This window comes from Lynx canadensis, chromosome C2 (assembly GCF_007474595.2).
Source record: "Lynx canadensis isolate LIC74 chromosome C2, mLynCan4.pri.v2, whole genome shotgun sequence".
Classification (NCBI taxonomy): domain Eukaryota; kingdom Metazoa; phylum Chordata; class Mammalia; order Carnivora; family Felidae; genus Lynx; species Lynx canadensis.
Genome location: NC_044311.2, coordinates 37,472,397 through 37,492,532, shown reverse-complemented (window position 1 = coordinate 37,492,532; position 20,136 = coordinate 37,472,397). Strand labels below are relative to the sequence as shown.

At 35.6% G+C, this 20,136-nt stretch overlaps 1 protein-coding gene across 3 annotated transcripts in view; it reads left to right on the top strand.

Annotated features, from left to right (window-relative positions):
- The window catches only part of GK5 (glycerol kinase 5), a 75,568-nt gene extending 55,928 nt beyond the window's left edge, over window positions 1-19,640 (top strand). For all 3 annotated transcript variants that reach the window (XM_030329406.1, XM_030329405.1, XM_030329407.1), the window contains 5 exons: window positions 8,915-9,009; window positions 13,690-13,793; window positions 15,145-15,204; window positions 15,951-16,084; window positions 18,759-19,640. In XM_030329406.1, coding sequence (XP_030185266.1) covers window positions 8,915-9,009; window positions 13,690-13,793; window positions 15,145-15,204; window positions 15,951-16,084; window positions 18,759-18,913 — 548 coding nt within the window. In that variant the 3' untranslated portion in view covers window positions 18,914-19,640. The remainder of the gene's footprint in view (window positions 1-8,914; window positions 9,010-13,689; window positions 13,794-15,144; window positions 15,205-15,950; window positions 16,085-18,758) is intronic.
- The last annotated feature ends 496 nt before the right edge of the window (window positions 19,641-20,136 follow it).

Below are 20,136 nucleotides of genomic sequence, written 5' to 3'. Positions count from 1 at the left end.
AAAAAAAGATAAACTAAGACAGTCCTATGTGTATGAATTATCTGATTCCCAAGAATAAAGAAAAGCTTCAAGATAGGAAGAGCCGTTTATTTCTAAAGAAAAAAACTAGACTGGCATGGAAGTAGTTGTAAAATTTAGAAAGTGGAACATGTACATATTAGGAGAAAGATCAAGGAGTCAGTAATCTGGTGCCAGGCTAAGATAGCATTCATATTAAGTACAAAAGGGACATTTTCTGGCCATGCAGCATATACTTTCTGAGGAAATTACCCAAGGAGGTACTCTAGCCAAAAGAAAATAGAGCAAAGATCTCAACATGGGCAAAGCAAAGTATATAATAAATAAGGTGTGTTTCAAAAAATAAAGTTTTTTATTCCCCAGTAGCAGGCCAGATTTTGTTCTTTATTATTTGAATTGGTCTTATACCAAACTGATAAAAGACATCTTACTATAATATAAAATCTTTATTTTTGTACATTAGGAACATAATGTACAAAAATCTCTTTAAGAGATTGAAATTAAGACTAAAAAGAGCCTCTAATTAAACTAGGCTTAAATATTTTATGTGTAATATATGGTTGTTCTATAGAAACTTTTCTGTTAAAAGTTTCAAAATGTATTCTGTTTTTGTTTGTTTATTTGTTTTTCCCATCTTCCCATAAATGAGTTTAATTCCATGGTGTATAACTTCTGGGGTAAAGTGCTGCTCAAGAATAGACCACAAAGTGTGCATTTTTTCTGTTCTTCATTTTTTCTTTCTGTTCGTTTATCTTTTCATTTCAAGTTCAAGGAAATCTCTTTCTAAACACATATGCGTGGGTGCGCACACACATGCGCACACACACACACACACACACACACACACAAATCCTTTTCTCAGTTCCATACGTTGAAAAGCAATAGAGTGGAACATCTCATCCTATTATGTAATATGGTTAGAAATGAATAGCAAAAACAATATATAAATGGTACTTAGCCACGTGGAAATTTGAAATGTCTTTTCTTGAGTAGCATAGGGCCAAGGAAAACATTTGAAACATAATTTGATAGTGTCCAAAAAATATAGAAAATGACTATAATTCTGTAAGAACAGTACTTAGAGGAAAGTGATGAATCCTTACTAATAAGAAAAAGGAGAGAAGCATAATAAACTTCCCAGCCAAATAGTATAAGGATATACAAATTATAAAACTGAGAAATGATAAATAGTAAAATTGATAAACTAAATCTCTTTTTAAAATATCCAAGAATTGGTACCTATATATGTTTCACTGGGAATATATACAGTGAGGCATATAGTGAGAGAGAGATAAAAATGAGAACTGTTTTAACTGTTCATTTTGAAATAATTTCAAACTTAAAGTTGTAAAAATAGCAGAAAAACTTTTGTATACGCTTTGCCCCATATTTGCTTTTTTTTAAATTTTATTTTTTAAGTAATCTCTACACCCAACACGAGGCTTGAATGAATGTACAACCCTGAGATTAAGAGTTACACTTTCCACCAACCAGGCACCCTCCAGATTTGCTGGTTTTTAATGTTTTACCGTGATTGCTTTATCGGTCTACCTACCATCCATCCATCTGTCCCATATGCTGTGGGATAGATAAATATCTTTTTTTTTTAATTTTTAACGTTTATTTATTTTTGAGAGAGAGAGAGACAGAGACTGGAGGGGTGGAGGCAGAGAGAGAAGGAGACACAGAGTCTGGAGGAGGCTGCAGTCTCTGAGCTGTCAGCACGGAGCCTGAGGCGGGGCTTGAACTCACAGACCGCAAGATCATGATCTGAGCCAAAGTCAGATACTCAACCAACTGAGCCACCCAGGTGCCCCTAGATAAATATCTTTATAATTTCGTGAGCTCTTTAAGAATCTACTGCATGCATCATGCTCCTTTCCCTGTAGTACTTCATGGTGCATTTCCTAAGAACAAGAATATTCTCTTACTTATCTAAAGTATGGTTATAAACTTGAGAAAAGTTAACATTGGCTATACTGTAATACTTAAAAAATTTTTTTTAATTTAATTTAATTTTATTTTATTTTATTTTTTTTTTTAATTTTTTTTTTCAACGTTTATTTATTTTTGGGACAGAGAGAGACAGAGCATGAACGGGGGAGGGGCAGAGAGAGAGGGAGACACAGAATCGGAAACAGGCTCCAGGCTCTGAGCCATCAGCCCAGAACCCGACGCGGGGCTCGAACTCCCGGACCGCGAGATCGTGACCTGGCTGAAGTCGGACGCTTAACCGACTGCGCCACCCAGGCGCCCCTAATTTTTTTTTATTTTAGAGAGACAGGGAACAAGCAGGGGAGAGGGGCAGAGGAAGAGAGAGAGAGAGAGAGAGAGAGAGAGAGAGAGAGAATCTTATGCAGGCTTCATGCTGAGCCGGGTTGGATCCCACGACTGTAGGATCATGACCTGAGCCAAAATCAAGAGTCAGATGCTCAACCAACCGAGCCACCCAGGCACCCCTTATGAAATTTATAATCCCTATTCCAATTTTGTCAAATGTCCCAATAATGTCTTTCATGGCATTTTTTTCCCATTACAAGATCGAATCCAAAATTGCTTAATGGTATAATTTCCTTTAATCTGGAACTGTTTCCTCAGCTTTGTTTTTCATGCCATTGTCATTTTTTAAAAATATAGGCCAGTTATTTTCTAGAATATCCTTTAATTTGGGTTCTTGTGACTAGATCCATCTTATGTAGTTTTGGCTGATATCATACATAAATGATAACTGTATCCTTCTTATAATATATACCTGGAGATGCAGGGTGTCCTTTAGTCTTCTTTTGGTTCTATTAAATTTTATGTGGGGCACCTGGGCAGCTCACTCGGTTAAGTGTCTGCCTCTTGATTTTGGCTCAGGTCATGATCTTGTGGTTTATGAGTTCAAGCCCTGCGTTAGGCTCTGTGCTATTAGCACAGATTCTGTGCTCTACCTTGCTCTCTGCCCCTCCCCCACTCATTCATTTTCTCTCTCTCTCTCTCTCTCTCTCAATAAATAAATAAACTTTAAAAATTTTGTTCACATGCATAAGATGTTTCCCAGTTTCTCCATTGTATAATTACTGTTTTTACTTTTGTAATAAATAATATGTGGGGAGATACTTTGAAACTAGCTAGATACCCCATTTCTCATCAAATTTCCCCCATCCTCTAAATTTAGCATTCATTGATAATTCTTGCCTGGATCAGTTTTTATTCCAATGGTTGCAAAATGGTGTTTACTAACTCTATTATCCCTTCCGTGTTTAGTAGTTAGCATTCTATTGTGCAGTGAAGAGCTTCCACTTCACCCCTTTTATTTACTTATTATCACTATAAACTCATGGTTTCTTATTCAACAGGTTACAAATCTTATAGTTCTTTTTATTTTCATGTTCAGTTTGTCCTGGATTTAACCAGTGAAAATCTTCTCAAATTATCCTCTATGTCTTTAAATGTCCATATCTTTTTTTTTTTTTAACACTTTATTAGTTTCTGGCACAAGATGTTTTAAGCTCATCTTAGGTTTTTCCTACTTCCTAAGTGGAATTAGCCACTTTCCCAATAAGCCCTAATTCCTATGAGTGGAAAATGGTATTGAAAAATAATGATTGGCAGTGTGCCTGGCTGGCTCAGTTGGTAGAATGAGTGACTCTTGATTTCAGGGTCATGAATTCAAGCCCCACATTGGGCATGGAGCCTACTTAAAAAAATAATAGTAAAATTTAAAAATAAATAAATAAAGGGGCGCCTGAGTGGCTCAGTCAGTTAAGTAATTCTTTTTTTTTCTATTTTTTATAATTTTATTATTATTTTTCAACTTAAATCCAAGTTAGTTAACATATAGTGTAATAATGATTTCAGGAATAGAATTTAGTGATCCATCACTTACATATAACTCTAGTATTCATCCCAACAAGTCCCCTCCTTAATGCCCATCACCCATTTAGCCCATCCCCCCACCCAGCTCCAGCAACCCTCAGTTTGTTCTGTGCATTTAAGAGTCTCTTATGGTTTGCCTGCCTCTCTCTTTTTATCTTATTTTTCCTTTCCTTCCCCTATGTTCATCTGTTTCGTATCTTAAATTCCACATATGAGTGAAATCATGATGTTTTGTCTTTCTCTTACTGACTTCACTTAGCATAATATACTCTAGTTCCATCCACATTGTTGCAAATGGTAAGATTTCTTTTTTTGATTGCCAAGTAATATTCCATTATATATATATATATATACCACATTTTCTTTGTGCATTCATCAGTCAGTAGACATTTGGGCTCTATCTATACTTTGGCTATTGTTGATAGTGCTGCTATAAACATTGGGGTGCATGTGCCCCTTCTTTTTCAGGATTGTTTTGGCTATTCGGGGCCTTTTCTGGTTCCATACAAATTTTAGGATTGTGTGTTCTAGCTGTGTGAAGAATGCTGGTGTTATTTTGATAGGGGTTGCATTGAATATGTAGATTGCTTTGGGTAGTATCCAAGTGTCTGATTCTTGATCTCAGGGTTGTGAGTTCAAGCCCTGTGTTGGGCTCCATGCTGGGTGTCAAGCCTACTTGAATGAATGAATGAATGAATGAATGTAACAGCAGTGATTGGCAGCAGATTTCAACAGGGCTAGAAGTGTGTGTGTGTGTGTGTGTGTGTGTGTTTATTAACAATTTTTGAAATATCACACCTCCAATTCTAGTCTAGCCCCTAAGGGTCTTTGCTTGTCTTTTTATGTTCTATATTTTTATCTCTTCTACATAGAGAATTCTGGCTCCCAACAACATTGATATGCATTCATTTACTCTCCCTTGAAATATACACAAAAGATCTTCAGAATTACTAGACTGTCCCACTACAACAAACAATATTTACTCAAGATCCTTTGCAAGTTTTTTTCCCTTTATTTTAAGGGTATATGAGTATATGGTCAAAGAACACTATTCAAAAGTTACTTCGATTAGTTCTTACTCTTCTTCCTTCGACGATTTTATTAATTTGAAATAGAGTTGAGTTTGTTTGTTTCTGTTACCAGTTTTAGTTCCCTCCCCCCTGCATCCTTTTTAAAAACATTATCAATATATATTTTTTTAGATTTTTTACTGTTTATTTATTTTGAGAGAGAGATTGACCATGAGTGAGGTAGGGACTGAGAGATAGGAGGACACAAAGATCCAAAACAGGCTCCAGGCTCCGAGCTGTCAGCACAGAGCCCAACGCAGGGCTTGAATTCAGGAACCATGAGATCATAACTTGAGCCAAAGTTGGGCGCTCAACCAACTGAGCCACCCAGGCGCCCCACATTATCAATATATTTTTGATACGGAATTTTAACTTGATTCCCAAAGTCAAACTCATGAAAAAAGATATGCTGAGAGAAGTTGACTCCCTCACCTGTCCCTTCATCTGTCTCCCTACATCTTGTAATCATTAGTTTTTGGTTTATCCTTTATAAATTTCTTTTTGCAAAAACATTTGGGATACATGCTTTGTATTTTCCCTAATTTCTTACATAAAAGGTAAACTATATATGCTCTCTTGTACTTTGCCATTTTTACTTAATAATATATTCTGAGAATTACTTCTCATCAGTTCACAGAGATCTTCTTTATTCTTTTCACAGCTGCACAGTATGTGTATATACATAGTTTAGCCAGCCAATATCCTGTATTTGGTCACTTAAGTAATTTCCAATACTTTGCAAATACAAATAGGGTGCAATGAATAACCTTGTACATATGGATTTTCTTTTTGTTGGAGGTATGTTTTTACAATAAGTTCCCAGAACAGAGATTGCTAAGTCAAAGGATAAATACATTGTAATTTTGTTAGACATTGCCAAATTCCTCTTTGTAGGAACCGTGCCATTTTGCATTTCCACCAGAAGTTTTTTTTTAAACTTTTTTTTACTGTTTGTTTATTTTTTGAGAGAGAGAGTGCAGGGGAGGGACAGAAAGAGAGGGAGACAGAGGATCAGAAGCAGGCTCTGTGCTGACAGCAAAGAGCCTAATGTGGGACTCCAACTTACAAGCCTGAGCCTGAGATCATGACCTGAGCCAAAGTTGGACACTTAACCAACTGAGCCACCCAGGTGCCCCTCAGCCAGAAATGTTTGATACTGTTTCCCCATAGCCTCTTTCCTCATTGAATCTTTTACATCAGTGAATGATCTGGTTGGATGAATTACAGAAGTTGGGAACTGAAATAGAAGTCTTATGTATTGTGAAGCTTTTGACCTTTTGCACAGTATCCTCTAAATGGCTCTCATATAAATGGAATCATATAAATGGATATTGGAATCCACAATATTTTATAAATGGAATCCTATAACCAGTTGAGAAGCTTTCTTTTGGTTAACCTAATGCCTTTGAAATTCATCCATGTTTTGTATGTATCAATAGTTCATTTTATTTAATTACTCAGCAATAATCTATGTTATGGATATACCACAGTTTGTTCATCCATTATCCTGCTGGAGGACCTGTGGGCTGTTGTTTCCAGTTTTGGGTGATTATAAATAAAACTACTATAAGTATTCATCTACAGGTTTTTATGTGAACATCTGTTTAATTTTTTAAAAATCTTCCTAGGATAAATATCTAAGAATGGGATTGCTGGCTTGTATAAACATGATGTTATATGTGTTATATAAACAAACACACAAATAAGTATGAGTTTATCTTTGTAAAACACAAAAACAAAAACCTGCCAAACTGTTTTTGAGAGTGGCCATACCATCTTGCGTTCTCACCAGCAGCGTGTGTGTGTGTGTGTGTGTGTGTAGTGTGTAGTGTGTGTGTGTGTGTGTGTGTGTGTGTTGCTCCAGTGCTCGGTATTGTCATTTTTGTCAGTTTGTTTTTTAATTTTTGCAATTCTAATAGGTGTGTAATGTTATCTGTCACTTACTGTCTGTTCCATAGAGACTCCTGAGTCCTGCACCTCAGACCAGAAAGGGTACTTCTATGGAAGCACTTCATATGTGCACCCAGTGTATAGACCCAAGTGTTAGGTTTTGGGCTGTCCCTGATATCAGAGAAAGTGAAAACAGGAAACTCACCACTGGTGTGGCATTACTTCAAGTTCCCTGCCGGCCTTATTCTTTTGAGTCCTCAGATAGCTTTTCCATGCATTCCGTCAGGATTCTTAGTTGTATTCAGTGGGAGAGATGGAGTGAAATCTGCTTACTCCCGAAGATTTTACATTGTAAGCTCATTTGAGAAGAGTTTAAGTGGAAGATTACTTAGAGAAGTTCTTCAAGCAAGTATATTCATTGGAACAGCCAATGAAGAATGTAAATTAACTGTATTTCTTTTTTTTTCCTGTTTCTTTGCCTGTCGCCAAAAAACTTTTCCTCAGACCAGCCATCCAGCCATTATTCCAAATTTTGATTGAAAAATTTAGACATTTAGGCATGATTTGTTTAAAGTATACATTTAAAAACCAATGTTATTTTTTAATAATTAGTTTTTGAAGTACTAGAGATATTTTGATGTGTTGTATGAACATGTTGACCAAATGAATATGATTTATGGATCTGATAATTCATTTTGAATAAAATTTATAGATATTATTGAACTAGCCTTATTAACTTGAGTTTTAACATAGGTGTTTCTTAAACTTTTCTCTTTACTCAATTCTTCATTGTAAGAATAACAAAACATGCAATAAAATTAAAACAATTTTCTTGAGGCTGTACAAAGCCTTCAATATTTATTATGACTGATTCTTGAGCTTTTTCATCTGATCTGTGATATCTGTCCTACATGCTCATTCAGGAGTCAGTTCACAAACAAGGATATCCAACTGATGAATGAAAAGGATTTCAACTTTGTTAGTTAATAAAGAAACACAAAATCAAACCATCATGCAATCCACCAAAATAGCTAAAATGAAAAGCATAGACAGTATCAATTATTGGCAAGAATATGGCATAACTGCAAGTTTCATACTGTTGGCAGGAGGCTTAATTTGGTATAACCACTTTGGAAAATGGTTTGGCAGTATCTTCTAAAGTTAGTCCTAAATTTGTAGACCCTAGGACTAGCATTACCATCCCTTGGTATATAACAAACAGAAACATACACATATGTTCACCCAAAAGAACGTCTGAGTGCTCAAAGTGGCCTCTGTATATTAGCCCAAAACTAGAAACTAACCAAATGCATATCAGCTGTAGAATAGTTTAATAAATTGTGTATTGTCACACAGTGGAATATTATACAAGGGTAAGAATGAAGTGCAACCACTTTTAACAATATGAATGAATTTCACACGCTTTATGTTAAACAAAAGAAGTTTGTATCTTGATCTGGATGTTGTTTACCTAGGTGTATTCACACTAAAAATTCATCTTGCTGTATACTTGGGATTTGTGCAGTTTTCTACATGTATGTTATACACTTCAGTAAAAATAGTATATTAAATTAATTAGATCTTGATTTTTTTTGTTTGTTTTTTAAAGATTGGCTTTTCATATATCTACCTATTACCGGCCCCTTATTGAACCCATTAGGTGGAGTAGTTTTTCACTTGGTTCTCTTGGTTACTATAGGTAGATGATTTTTTCCTCAGAAAGCTAGGATTGGTGTTATCTTCAGGAGAATAATTTATTTTAATGCCAAAAAAGCAGAGAATTGATTTTTAAACAGTCCAAATATCTTTAAAGGAAAAAGTAAGGCCTGCTGCATACAGAGCCCATTTAAGAAGACCTTCCATGGGCTCATAAACTATGCAGTGTGAGAGCCCAGATAATACTAGAGCAGATTGGCCTTGGTGTTGATGCTTTCAAGTGAGTGACCTTTCATACTGTATTCATAATAAATGTGGATGCAGGTAAATACTAGTCATATAACATAATTCTATTTGTTCCTCTCCAACCCCTCCATTTCATTTTAGCATTTTTGTTGTTGTTATTTTTGTTTTTGCAGACCTTTTCACAGATGTTGCTGAGACTGAAAAAATGGCCAAAAGTTTGGAAGATTCTGAAGGAGTCTGTTTTGTCCCATCTTTTAGTGGATTGCAGGTATTTTTTTTTCTTAGTCAATGGCAATTAACAGACATTTCTCTCCTCATACCTACATTTAAAATTATTTATCTGCCACTCCCTTACTTGAAAGTTTGGGCACTGAGCAGTATGAAAGTGAAGGTATATTCCAGGGCTGAGAAGCTGTGACCTAGCATTAATTCCATGAGAAAGCAGAGCAAATTCAACTTAGAACTCCATCCTTATGGAAATGAAAAGTTGGTAGGTTTGGTATAGAACTTTTACATAAGACTTAGCATTAGTTTGTCATAACCAAAATTAACCATTTCCCAGTGGGGAAAATGTATGAGTATATTGACATTTTTTACTTAGAAGAAGTTGAGAATTAGAAAAATAATGTTAAGATATCTCTCTCTCTCTCTCTCTCTCTCTCTGTCTCTCTTTCTCTCTCTCTCTCTCTCTCTCTCTCTCTCTCTCTCTCTCTCTCTCTCCCACACACACACACACACGTATGGGTATATTGTGCAGTTATAAATTTCATTAACTTTTTTAAAAATCAAATTTTCTTTTGGTTGTGGTGGAATATTGGTTACTTTGCCTAACCAGAAAGTGAACCCAGTAAGAGAAATGACTTTGTAATATTTGACTTTGTAATTATTTGAAAGATCTATGAATATTGCCTTTGATTTTAGCATATTATTACAAAGGCTTTTTAAAAAACTTTTAAGGTATATTATTATGAACAAAATTCCTTTTTTGGGGAAGCTTATCCTATCCTTTTAATCATTCTTTAAATATTATTTCCTTTCAAAAAACAAAAATTTCTCTTCTAGTCCATGCTATATTCAGGCAATTAGTTGAAGTCCAAAATTTGAAAGTTTGGATAATATAATGTAGAAACTGGTGGAAAAGGATTAAATCAGAGTGTTTCAAATCTCTAAAAATATAATATTTCCAAACTAGACATTTAAATGGACATTATTTTTTTAAATTTTTTTAATGTTTATTATTTTTGAGAGAGAGAGAGAGGGGCAGAGAGAGAGGGAGACACAGAATCTGAATCAGGCTCCACACTCTGAGCTGTCAGCACAGAGCCCGACACGGGGCTTGAACTCACAAACCACGAGATCATGACCTGAGCCGAAGTTGGACGTTTAACCCACTGAACCACCCAGGTGCCCCTGGGCATTATTTTAGTATCTGTAATAATTTCCTTCTATGTACTTTACCCTGAAGGACTAAAAGTTTATAAATGACATAATAGAGATTGCACTAGGTCCTCTTTAGGGTAATGTGAGGAAACTAAATAGCATCCATCATAGGACAGGGGGCGAAGAGTATTTGTTGGATTGACATTTCAGGAGGAAGCTTTAGATGAATAGTTGTCATCAGCCAAGGTAGTTAGGCTACTATATATTCTTCCCTTTTGAAATATTTGCTGGGGACTTTAGTAGTGACTTTATCTTGGCAGCTGTCTTTAACTTCTGCATCAATCCATATGTCTGTAAAAATAATATGAAATATATGATAAAAAGTATTACTAAAACCCAAAAGATCAGAGGAAACTCTCACAGATGCGGTTTTTAATTTCACGTTAATAAAATATGTCCCTTCCCTGCAATGATTGCAACCTGGCAATCTGGTGGGTTTGAGAAGGGTGGAGGAGGACTACAAACTCAAGTATTTCCTAATGTAACACGAAACTCTTAAGTAGAAACCGAAAGTTAATTCAGACAATAGTGTGTTGATTCTAAGCTGTTTGGAAAATAGGAGGGAGATTGCTGATAAACTGCCTATGTCAACAACTAAAGAAAACGAGGGATTGGCAAATGGAAAGGAAGGGTCAAGTATCTGTGATACTGCCTTTAATTTTAGAATATTAGAACTGCCTTTAGTTTTAGAGCTCACAGTTCGTGAGTTCGAGCCCCGCATTGGGCTCTGTGCTGACAGCTTAGAGCCTGGAGCCTGCTTCAAATTCTATGTCTCCCTCTCTCTCTGCTCCTCTCCCGCTCATGCTGTCTCTCTTTCCTTCAAAAATAAATATAAATATTACACAAAAAATTAAAAAAAAAAAAAGAAGTACAGTGTTCTTCTGGTCCCTGTGGTATGGAAGCTTGGCAGTCCTCTGGATAGCTACAACTGAAGCAATTTGCCCAGCAAAGAGGCAGGTTTGTTACAGCAACCACAAAATAAGTAGAAAGAACTTCTCAGAATTGGTTATGGTTTGGGAGAATTAATTTACAATAGAAGGGAGAATTCAGAAGGCACAGAAAGGGGATATGAAGAAAGTCAGTAGTGGGAAGGGGTTTGGTAAGCAAGAATAGTAATATAAAATTTGTAGTGAACTATGTGTCAGGCACAGTTCTAAATGTCATGCATTGTCTCATTTAATCCTCAGTAACTCAGCAAGGCAGAAGATACTCTTATCATCCCGTTCTGAAGATGAGGAAAGTAAGATTTAGAGCTGTTAAGTCACTTGCCTAGTCTCACACAGCTAGTGAGCAACAGAGCTGGTTTTGGGGCCCAGCTGTTCTGACTCCAGAGTCCAGGTTCTTAATTAACTCTTCTGTTGTACTGGTTCATGGTATAACATAAAATATGAGAACGGGAAGACACAGTAGATGCCTTTAGGTTCAAGGTTGACAATGGGCAAGAAGCATGTTGACATTAACCATCTTACAAGTACCCAGCAGTTTAGGCTAAGATACCCATGGTGACAATGGCCTGCCGAGGCTGGTAGTCTATGCCTTGGGCAGGGGTCTGCAAGGTTAGCTCAGGGCTCCAAGCAAAACTTTACAGAATCTCCCTGTTCCTAGTTGGTTGATGGTCTGGGAGGCTTACTCAAGGGATTGACAGTGACGGATTGAAGGTGTGGCTGGAGGCTGTCTGCCCTGTTGAGATGTGACCAGACCTAAAGGACTTCCCAGTGTTTTTCCTACCATATCATCCCAAAGACAGATTCACTTGGACTAACTAATGCAGGGACATTATAACCTATAAGAAATGTTTAGGTGTCTATGGACTTTATTACCCTCTCAAATTGACCTACTACTAATTATAAATTATGTCCATAGCTGTTTTTACAAAAGTCATTTCAGGCCGGTCATACCAGGATTTTATGTGGTGTATTAATTAGAAGGAGTAATTTTTATGCAGAAAAAAAAAACCATAGCACACTACTAGGCACTAATACAGTATTCTACCACCTGATATAGACCAGTGTTACTGTATAAGTAAGCTTTTACTGAGTGGATCACCAAAACATGTTAATAAATTTGAAAAATTATCAGGATAAAATCACAATAGGAGGAAAATCATAGCTACAGTACAGATAAGATGTAATATGGAATTTCTTCAGTTAAATAATGAGGAAAAGTATTGTTTGTTCATTGACTGAACAAGTGTGTGTTGATTCCCTGTGGGGGCCAGATGCATTGCAAGGACCTGGAGACACATAGGAAGTACATTAAATGAGTTTCCATGGGGAAGATAGAGTTTCAACAAACATCCACACAAACATATGTAGCTATATATACATGATATGAAGCAAAGTTCATCAGGCTCCGTAAAAGCAATGATGGTGGCTTGGCCTTGTCTCTGGGATCAAAGTTTTCCCAGAGGAATCTGAGCCAAGCTTTGGAAGAGGAGAAGGATTAACTAGGAGAAGGGGTAGTAAAAAGTTTTCCAGGTAATGAGATGATTTGTCAAGGCCCTGAAGCTAGAAGGTGCTTTTCCTGGGGACCATCATTTTCTGACAGCACTAGCACGTCCCTCTGTCATGACCTGTTATCAGATGTTGGAACTGTTCTTCTGTATGTTTCCTAGTGAGACCATAAGCTCTGGCAAGGGTCTTTGTTCTTCATCTTTGTGTCCTAGAATTGTCTTGGATTTCTGGGGATGCAATGAATACAAAATTCATCTGATAGATACATAATTCTACCTCAGGACTTCGGCTCTTTTATTTTTTTAATGTTTATTTATTTTTTGAGAGAGAAAGAGCACAATTTGGGGAGAGACAGAGAGACAAGTAGACAGAGGATCTGAAGCAGGCTCTGCCCTGTCATCCCAGAGCCCAGTGTAGGCCTCGAACCCATGAACCATGAGATCATGACCTGAGCCGAAGTCGGACGCTTAACTGACTGAGCCACCCGGACGCTACAAGACTTTGGCTCTTTTAAAGACAGATGTTAGGCTGGGTCATTTCTCATATTAGGCAATATGACTATTAAGCTAAGAAATAGAAGAGTTTAGTTTGAATGTCTGACAAAATATTAGGTATAAGTTACGACACTGAAAAACACATTCTGCATTATGGTTTTTTACTAAGATTAATTTATACCCTCAAAAAGCTACTTTACAAAAACAATTTCAGTGTAAAAACTTCACACGTGGAGGAAAGGAGAAATACTAAAATTGCTTTTCATTTCCTCTTGTAAGGCTAGATATTTAATAAGTTGTTACTCTGCTTTAGTCCCTTATCTTTGTATGAGCTCCAACAGAAGGTATAGCTAAGTCCAATATCTATAACTCAACCTTGTTTAAGTCCTATTAGAGAGTTATCCTAATAGTTAACATGTTTAGAGACTGTCATTTATTTTAAGACTTCTTACCTCTAAGCATTGTTTTTTTCTAACATGGCTATGTTTTTATTGCATATGTCTTTAAGTCCATAGATTTAATTTAGAACAATAATAAAAATTGTTACTATCTCTTCTTTAGGCTCCATTAGATGACCCCTATGCATGTGCCTCTTTTATGGGTTTGAAGCCTTCCACCAGTAAATACCATCTTGTACGAGCAATATTGGAATCAATAGCTTTCAGGTACCAAAACCGGCCTTAAACTAACCTCTCCCCATACAGTATTGCCATTTGCTTTTATTAATTTCTCCTAAACTGAATTATGAAATTTCTTAATTTTTAAAATGTTTTTATTTATTTATTGAGAGAGAGTGCAAGAGGGGAAGGGGCAGAGAGAAAGGGGGACAGAAGATCTGAAGCTGGCTCTGTGCTGACAGCAGAGAGCCGGATGTGGGGCTTGAACTACGAACCCGTGAGATCATGACCTGAGCTAAAGTCAGATGCTCATCTGACTGAGCCACCCAGGCGCCCCTGAAATTTCTTAATTTTGAATGAGCATTTATACCTTTAAATTCATACTGTTTATAACATAATTATTGCTAATTTCCTTAACATCTTTTTTTTTAATATTTAATAGTACCAATACCACTTAGATCTGATATCTGAAAATAGAATGATTTTTAAAAAATACAGTTGACCCTTGAACAACATGGGTTTGAACTGTGCGGTCCACTTATATGTGAATTTTTTTCAAAAAATACAATATGGTACTGTAAATGTACTTTCTTTATGATTTTAGTAATAACATTTTCATTTCTCTAGCTTTCTATTGTAAGAAGATAGTATGCAATACATATAACATACAAACTCTGTGTTAACTGACTTATCAGTAAGGCTTCCCACCAGTAGTAGGCTATTAGTAGTTAAGTTTTGGGGGGGGGAGTCAAAACTTACACAGATTTTTGATTTTGTGGTGAATTGGCACCCCTAATCCCCATGTTATCCAAGGGTCAACTGTATCTAATTTCTTATGCATAAAAGATTTAAAGTTTGGACTTTCAAAGGTTTTTGTATGCTTATTCATAAAGGAGAATTCTAAATATAATGCTCAAAGATTAAATCACCAAAATTACTTTTTTGTATATTTCCCTGTGATCTTTTCATTATGGCACATTTGTAGTTTATTAAAATTAAGAATGTGGCTGTCATGAATGTGGAACACTTGGAACATTTAAAATAAAAATTTCTGATTACAAAATGATAATTTCTTATTTGATGAATTCTATTAGGTGTTATGCATGGTATGTCATCTTTATAGCTTTCTATTAAATGAATGGTTGCTTTAAATTTTTATTTGTAGGAATGATAATAGATTAAATTTAATTCTAAATGAAAAATATGGTCCCTTTTATCAAGGTGAAAAGCCCAAGGCCCCATCTAATATCAACTTCAGTTAACATAATATATTTGTTTTCTTTCGCATATTTTATAAATATCATATATATAAAACCACAGTTTTTTCTCAATTTGAAAAGAATAGGGAATTATCATGATATGAATTTCTTCTAAACAGTTATCTTGATTTTTTGACTAGAAACAAACAGTTATATGAGTTGATGCAGAAAGAGATCAATATCCCTGTGACAAAAGTCCGGTACGTAAACTTTGTTTCCAATAGATTTAATTAGAAATCAAAGTGAGTGGTAACTGCTATTAGTGCTTTCATCATTATGACTATTCAGGATTAAAAATATACATATGCCTACCTTCTTTGCAACAAAATTCTTGGTCATAGGAATTTGGAGAGCAAAGGGAAGCTAATTTTGGATTTATAGAGAATATAACACAATATAGAATTTAAGATGATCTTAACACCCAGATGTATATTATAAAGATCTGTTTTTATTTTTTTTTAAGATTTTATTTTTAAGTAATCTCTACACCTAATGTGGGGCTTGAACTCAAAACCCCAAGATCAGGAGTTGCACGCTTCACCAACTGAGCCAGCTAGCCACCCCTATCTTAAGCATCTTTAAAATCTCTTTTTCGGGTGTGTGGCCATCTTTTTGACATGGAAACATCAAATTTTCTTTTCTGGGATGTCCAAATGAATTTTTATGTTGGCTTAATTTACTTGGCCTATTTTAAACTAGTCCCAGGACAAACAGGACAGGTGAGAAAATTGATGTTAGGAATAAGGAAAAATGTTTGAAAATTACCTAGCAAGGCCCTTTATTTATCCTCAGGTCAGTGCCAAGTGATATAATTTTGGAATTAAAAAGTTGAGCTTAAAAAAATATCAAGGATCTAAAAAATTATATGTGGCCCTTTTAAAAAGGATGAATAATGTTTTTATGCATTTGTTGGAATAATTTATCTCAAATATCTTGCTCCCCACAGGGCAGATGGAGGAGTTTGTAAGAACGATTTTGTCATGCAGATGACTTCAGACCTGATTAATGAGAAAATAGAGAGACCTGTCAACACAGACATGTCGTGCCTTGGTGCAGCTTCTCTAGCTGGCCTTGCTGTTGGTATGTGTGGATTTTATAAAAGTGAGAGCTGTCTTGCAGGCTGTTTCTTGCCAATAGCATTTCTCTTCCCAAATGACAGAATTATAGAGAGGGTCTGGAAAACCTTGGTGTCCAGTAAGCTCCATACACAGATGCACATTACTCACAAAATATTCCTGTGACCTCCTCTATGGATGGTCTGGTTGTACTTCTTCCATCCTCGTTTCACTTCTTCACTCAGAATTATGAGGCAGGGAAAATTAATTCTCAGCCGCTCTGTCTTCTGCAAAGGGAAGGTCTCTGGGTAGACTTTCTGAGTAGATAGGCTTTTCTTTGGCATTAGGAACCACTCCATTCTTTCCTTTATTGAAAATTGGTTGAGTACCTGCTGCATGACAGTCACTGCTGGGAATAAAGAGGTTTAAACAAGTAGTCCCTGCTATGGGAGTCTCTAGGTACAGTCAGACAAGTCAACAAATTATTATACTTGTGTGTTAAACCTGGCGAACAGCCGTGGCATTAAGCAAGTGGTATAGGCTCTCCAAGGAGGCTCAGTTTTGAAGGAGTTAGCAGACAGGCAGGTGAGGAGGTGAGGAGCCATAAGAGCTAAGTGGTCTAATAAAGAAAGCACCTTGTGCCAATATCCCAGCCCTTTACGGTAAGTGCTATTAGAGGAACAGCAAGATGGAAGGCTGGAGAGGAAGAGAGGTCCAGTTGGGGTGGACTCCTCATAAGGAAGAGTTTGAACTTTATCATGAAGGCACTGGAGAGCCACTGAAGAATTTTAAGCAGGGGAGGGACATGGACAGATCTGTATTTGAACAGATCTCTTTGGCAATTAGTGAAAGGATTAGTTGGGAGGGGTGAAGAATGGACTTCAGTTAGAGGGCTCCCTAGGAAGCAACATTGCTGCCTTAGGGCACTGGGAATATTTAATGTGTTCCTCTGTGGAAGGGAAGAGTGTTCATACAAAACAGGATATCTTACAGTTAAAATTTTTAGGCTAATATTTAGCATGTTAAACTTATAAATCCCCAAAGCATGAAATCTTGTAAGTTCAACTTAAACCTTATTCTACTAAAAATCTGTTAATTTTGAATAAAACTACACCAGTCACTTTCATTTGTTCATTGATTAATGTGTGGTAAATTTAAATTGAAGAAAATAACTTTCTCTTAAATAATCATTCCCATTTAAAAATTTATTAAATTCCTTTGTATATTTCAACTAATATAAATTTAATACAGTTGATTTTCTTTTTAATAATTGCATATGCCTAACTGAGCAAACTTACAAGTGTAACTAAAAAAGTCTTCTCAAGAACTTAAACAGCTTTTGCAAAATGAAGAAATTAAGCTTATATTTACAGTAAATCAAATGCTCATAAATATTCTAATATTATTTATAAGGTAAATCACATTCTTCTGTACCTTTTCATGTTGTAAGACTAAAATGTCAGATTCTCTTGAACATTTTAAATATACTTTAACAACCACATACAAATTTGTCTTAAACATAATATAGTGGCTTGAGCTTTATCTGTTTCACTTTTGTCTATATTGAATTTCAAACCTTTCCAGTTCACAGAGACTTCACTGACTACAGAGAGCATCTGAGACTTGAAGGCTATGCACATCTTCTGTATATTCAAAGTTCACCTAGAAACTGAGTCTATTTGATACATATTTTAAAAAATTACTTCAAAAAATATGTACATCCTTAGTAAATAATTCTGGAAATAGGGATTTTAAGAACATGCTTATTAATTTCCTGACTAGACTTATCTAACTGTACTATACTAATAAAAACCATTTTTGAGTCTTTTAATAACTTATATAAATTAGTTAATATCTTTAAGTATAGGTAAGTCTAAAATGCTGACTTTGTAAATTAGAAAGAATGTGACCTGACAAAATTTTAGAGCAAAGAATTTTGTGTCGGCTTTATTGGTAACAGACAATGTATTTCATGAAGATTTGTCAACTATGTTAGTACTTCAAAGTAGGTAAGATATACCTAATTCACAAGACACCTCAATCGCAACTATGGTCATAGTTATAAATGTGTTTTCTTGCTGCTTTTTATTATAAATCACACGATCCTCTTTGTGAAGAACAATATATGCCAAAGCAATATTATCATGATGAAATACAGTAGTTTGAAAAAGACACTACTTATTATATTCAATCCCAACTTTGGATTTACGAGTATCCCAGGAGTTGCCTCATACCTCAGGATATATGACAAAAATCTTAATTTATCTTTAGTTTTTTAATTATGTAAAAAGAAAGTATACTCTTTCTTACTTGGTTTTTGTGGAGGGTTTTTTGTTTTTGTTTTTGTTTGTTTTCGGGGTTTTTTTTGTTTTTTGTTTTTTTCCTTCTAGCAAGTTATGAAAGTAAATGATGACAGGGTTAGGTTGCTCTAGACATGCTTTGGCAACATGCCACACAGAAATAAAGCTGATAGTTAGAAACAAAAGATTGTGAAATCCTGGTGTATTTATTCCTAGGGATAGTCAATCTAACAAAATTCAAAAGCAGCAAAATATTTTGGATTGTGTTTTAAAACAATAGTTGTTAAAAAAATAAACAATAGTTGTTTATCTGTGTACCAGTTCACATAGGTTTGTGGATAAACTTTATGGACTCCTTATTTGCCTTAGAATTTGAGAGTAATTTTTTTCTCCCTATAGGGTTTTGGACTGACAAAGAGGAACTAAAGAAACTGAGGCAAAGTGAAGTGGTTTTCAAGCCACAGAAGAAATGGCAAGAATATGAAATGAGTATGGAAAACTGGGTCAAAGCAGTGAAACGCTCCATGAATTGGTATAACAAGATGCAGCACTAAGTGGAATGGTTGGTTGACGTGACATGCAGATGAGACACAGCTCAGGGATAATAACCAATACGACGATGACTGAGAAGATTTAAGATGAGCTTTGCAACCTGAGAGAAAAAAAAAACAGTGCTTTTTTGAAAACAAAACAAAAAATCCCTCATTTTTTAATATAAACCTTGGTAAATTGTAAGGCAACAGTACCTCAAAACTTTGTATCTTCTGTTTTATAGTAAATTCCAAAGGACATTAGCCATTTCCAGCCATATTTTTACAGCTATGGGTCCTCCTCCTTTTTATACGGGGTCAGTTATCTATACAAACATTTGCTATCTGAGTTACTAGTTCTGGGTCAAGCACCGTTCATGTTTTGTTCCAAAACTAAGTGACAAGTGTTCCTTTAATTCTTTAAAATTAAATGGGCTATATGAAGTTCACACAGCTAGAAAGAAAGAATGAGGAAATGCCGAAATTTTGAAACATTAATATTTTATATTTAAAACTATAATTGTTCAGTACTGTATCCAAATATGAGCTCAATATGCCCCACAGATAGGCTTACTTGTTAGTCAGTTCTTTCCTTTATTGGGCTTAAAGACACTGCCTTAATTTTTACCTGTTTAACCAAAATCTGAACATTCTGTATGTATTGGAAAAATAACTTTAGTTAATGAAACTAAAAAGGGTCTTGATTCATCAGGAACAAGAAGATATTTTCTTTCTCAAACAGCATTTCTTTTTTTTTTTTTTTTTAATTTTTTTTTTTTTTTCAACGTTTATTTATTTTTGGGACAGAGAGAGACAGAGCATGAACGGGGGAGGGGCAGAGAGAGAGGGAGACACAGAATCGGAAACAGGCTCCAGGCTCCGAGCCATCAGCCCAGAGCCTGACGCGGGGCTCGAACTCACGGACCGCGAGATCGTGACCTGGCTGAAGTCGGACGCTTAACCGACTGCGCCACCCAGGCGCCCCTCAAACAGCATTTCTTTCAAAAACTTCTGCCTAAAGTATAACATCCCGTTTTTGTTTTTGTTTTTCAAAATCCAGCTAGTGAATATAAATCTTGCTTTTCTTTTCCTGTTCTTTATCTTTGTTGTTGAGATGCTTGCATAAATGTCTTTTGCTTTTATTAAGTGCCTAATTGACAGTGCTTAATTTGAAGAAAGTGCCCTAATTCATTGGTGACATAAGAATTGCCTTCACTGCGGTATTTAACTTGTCCAGATATCTTTTA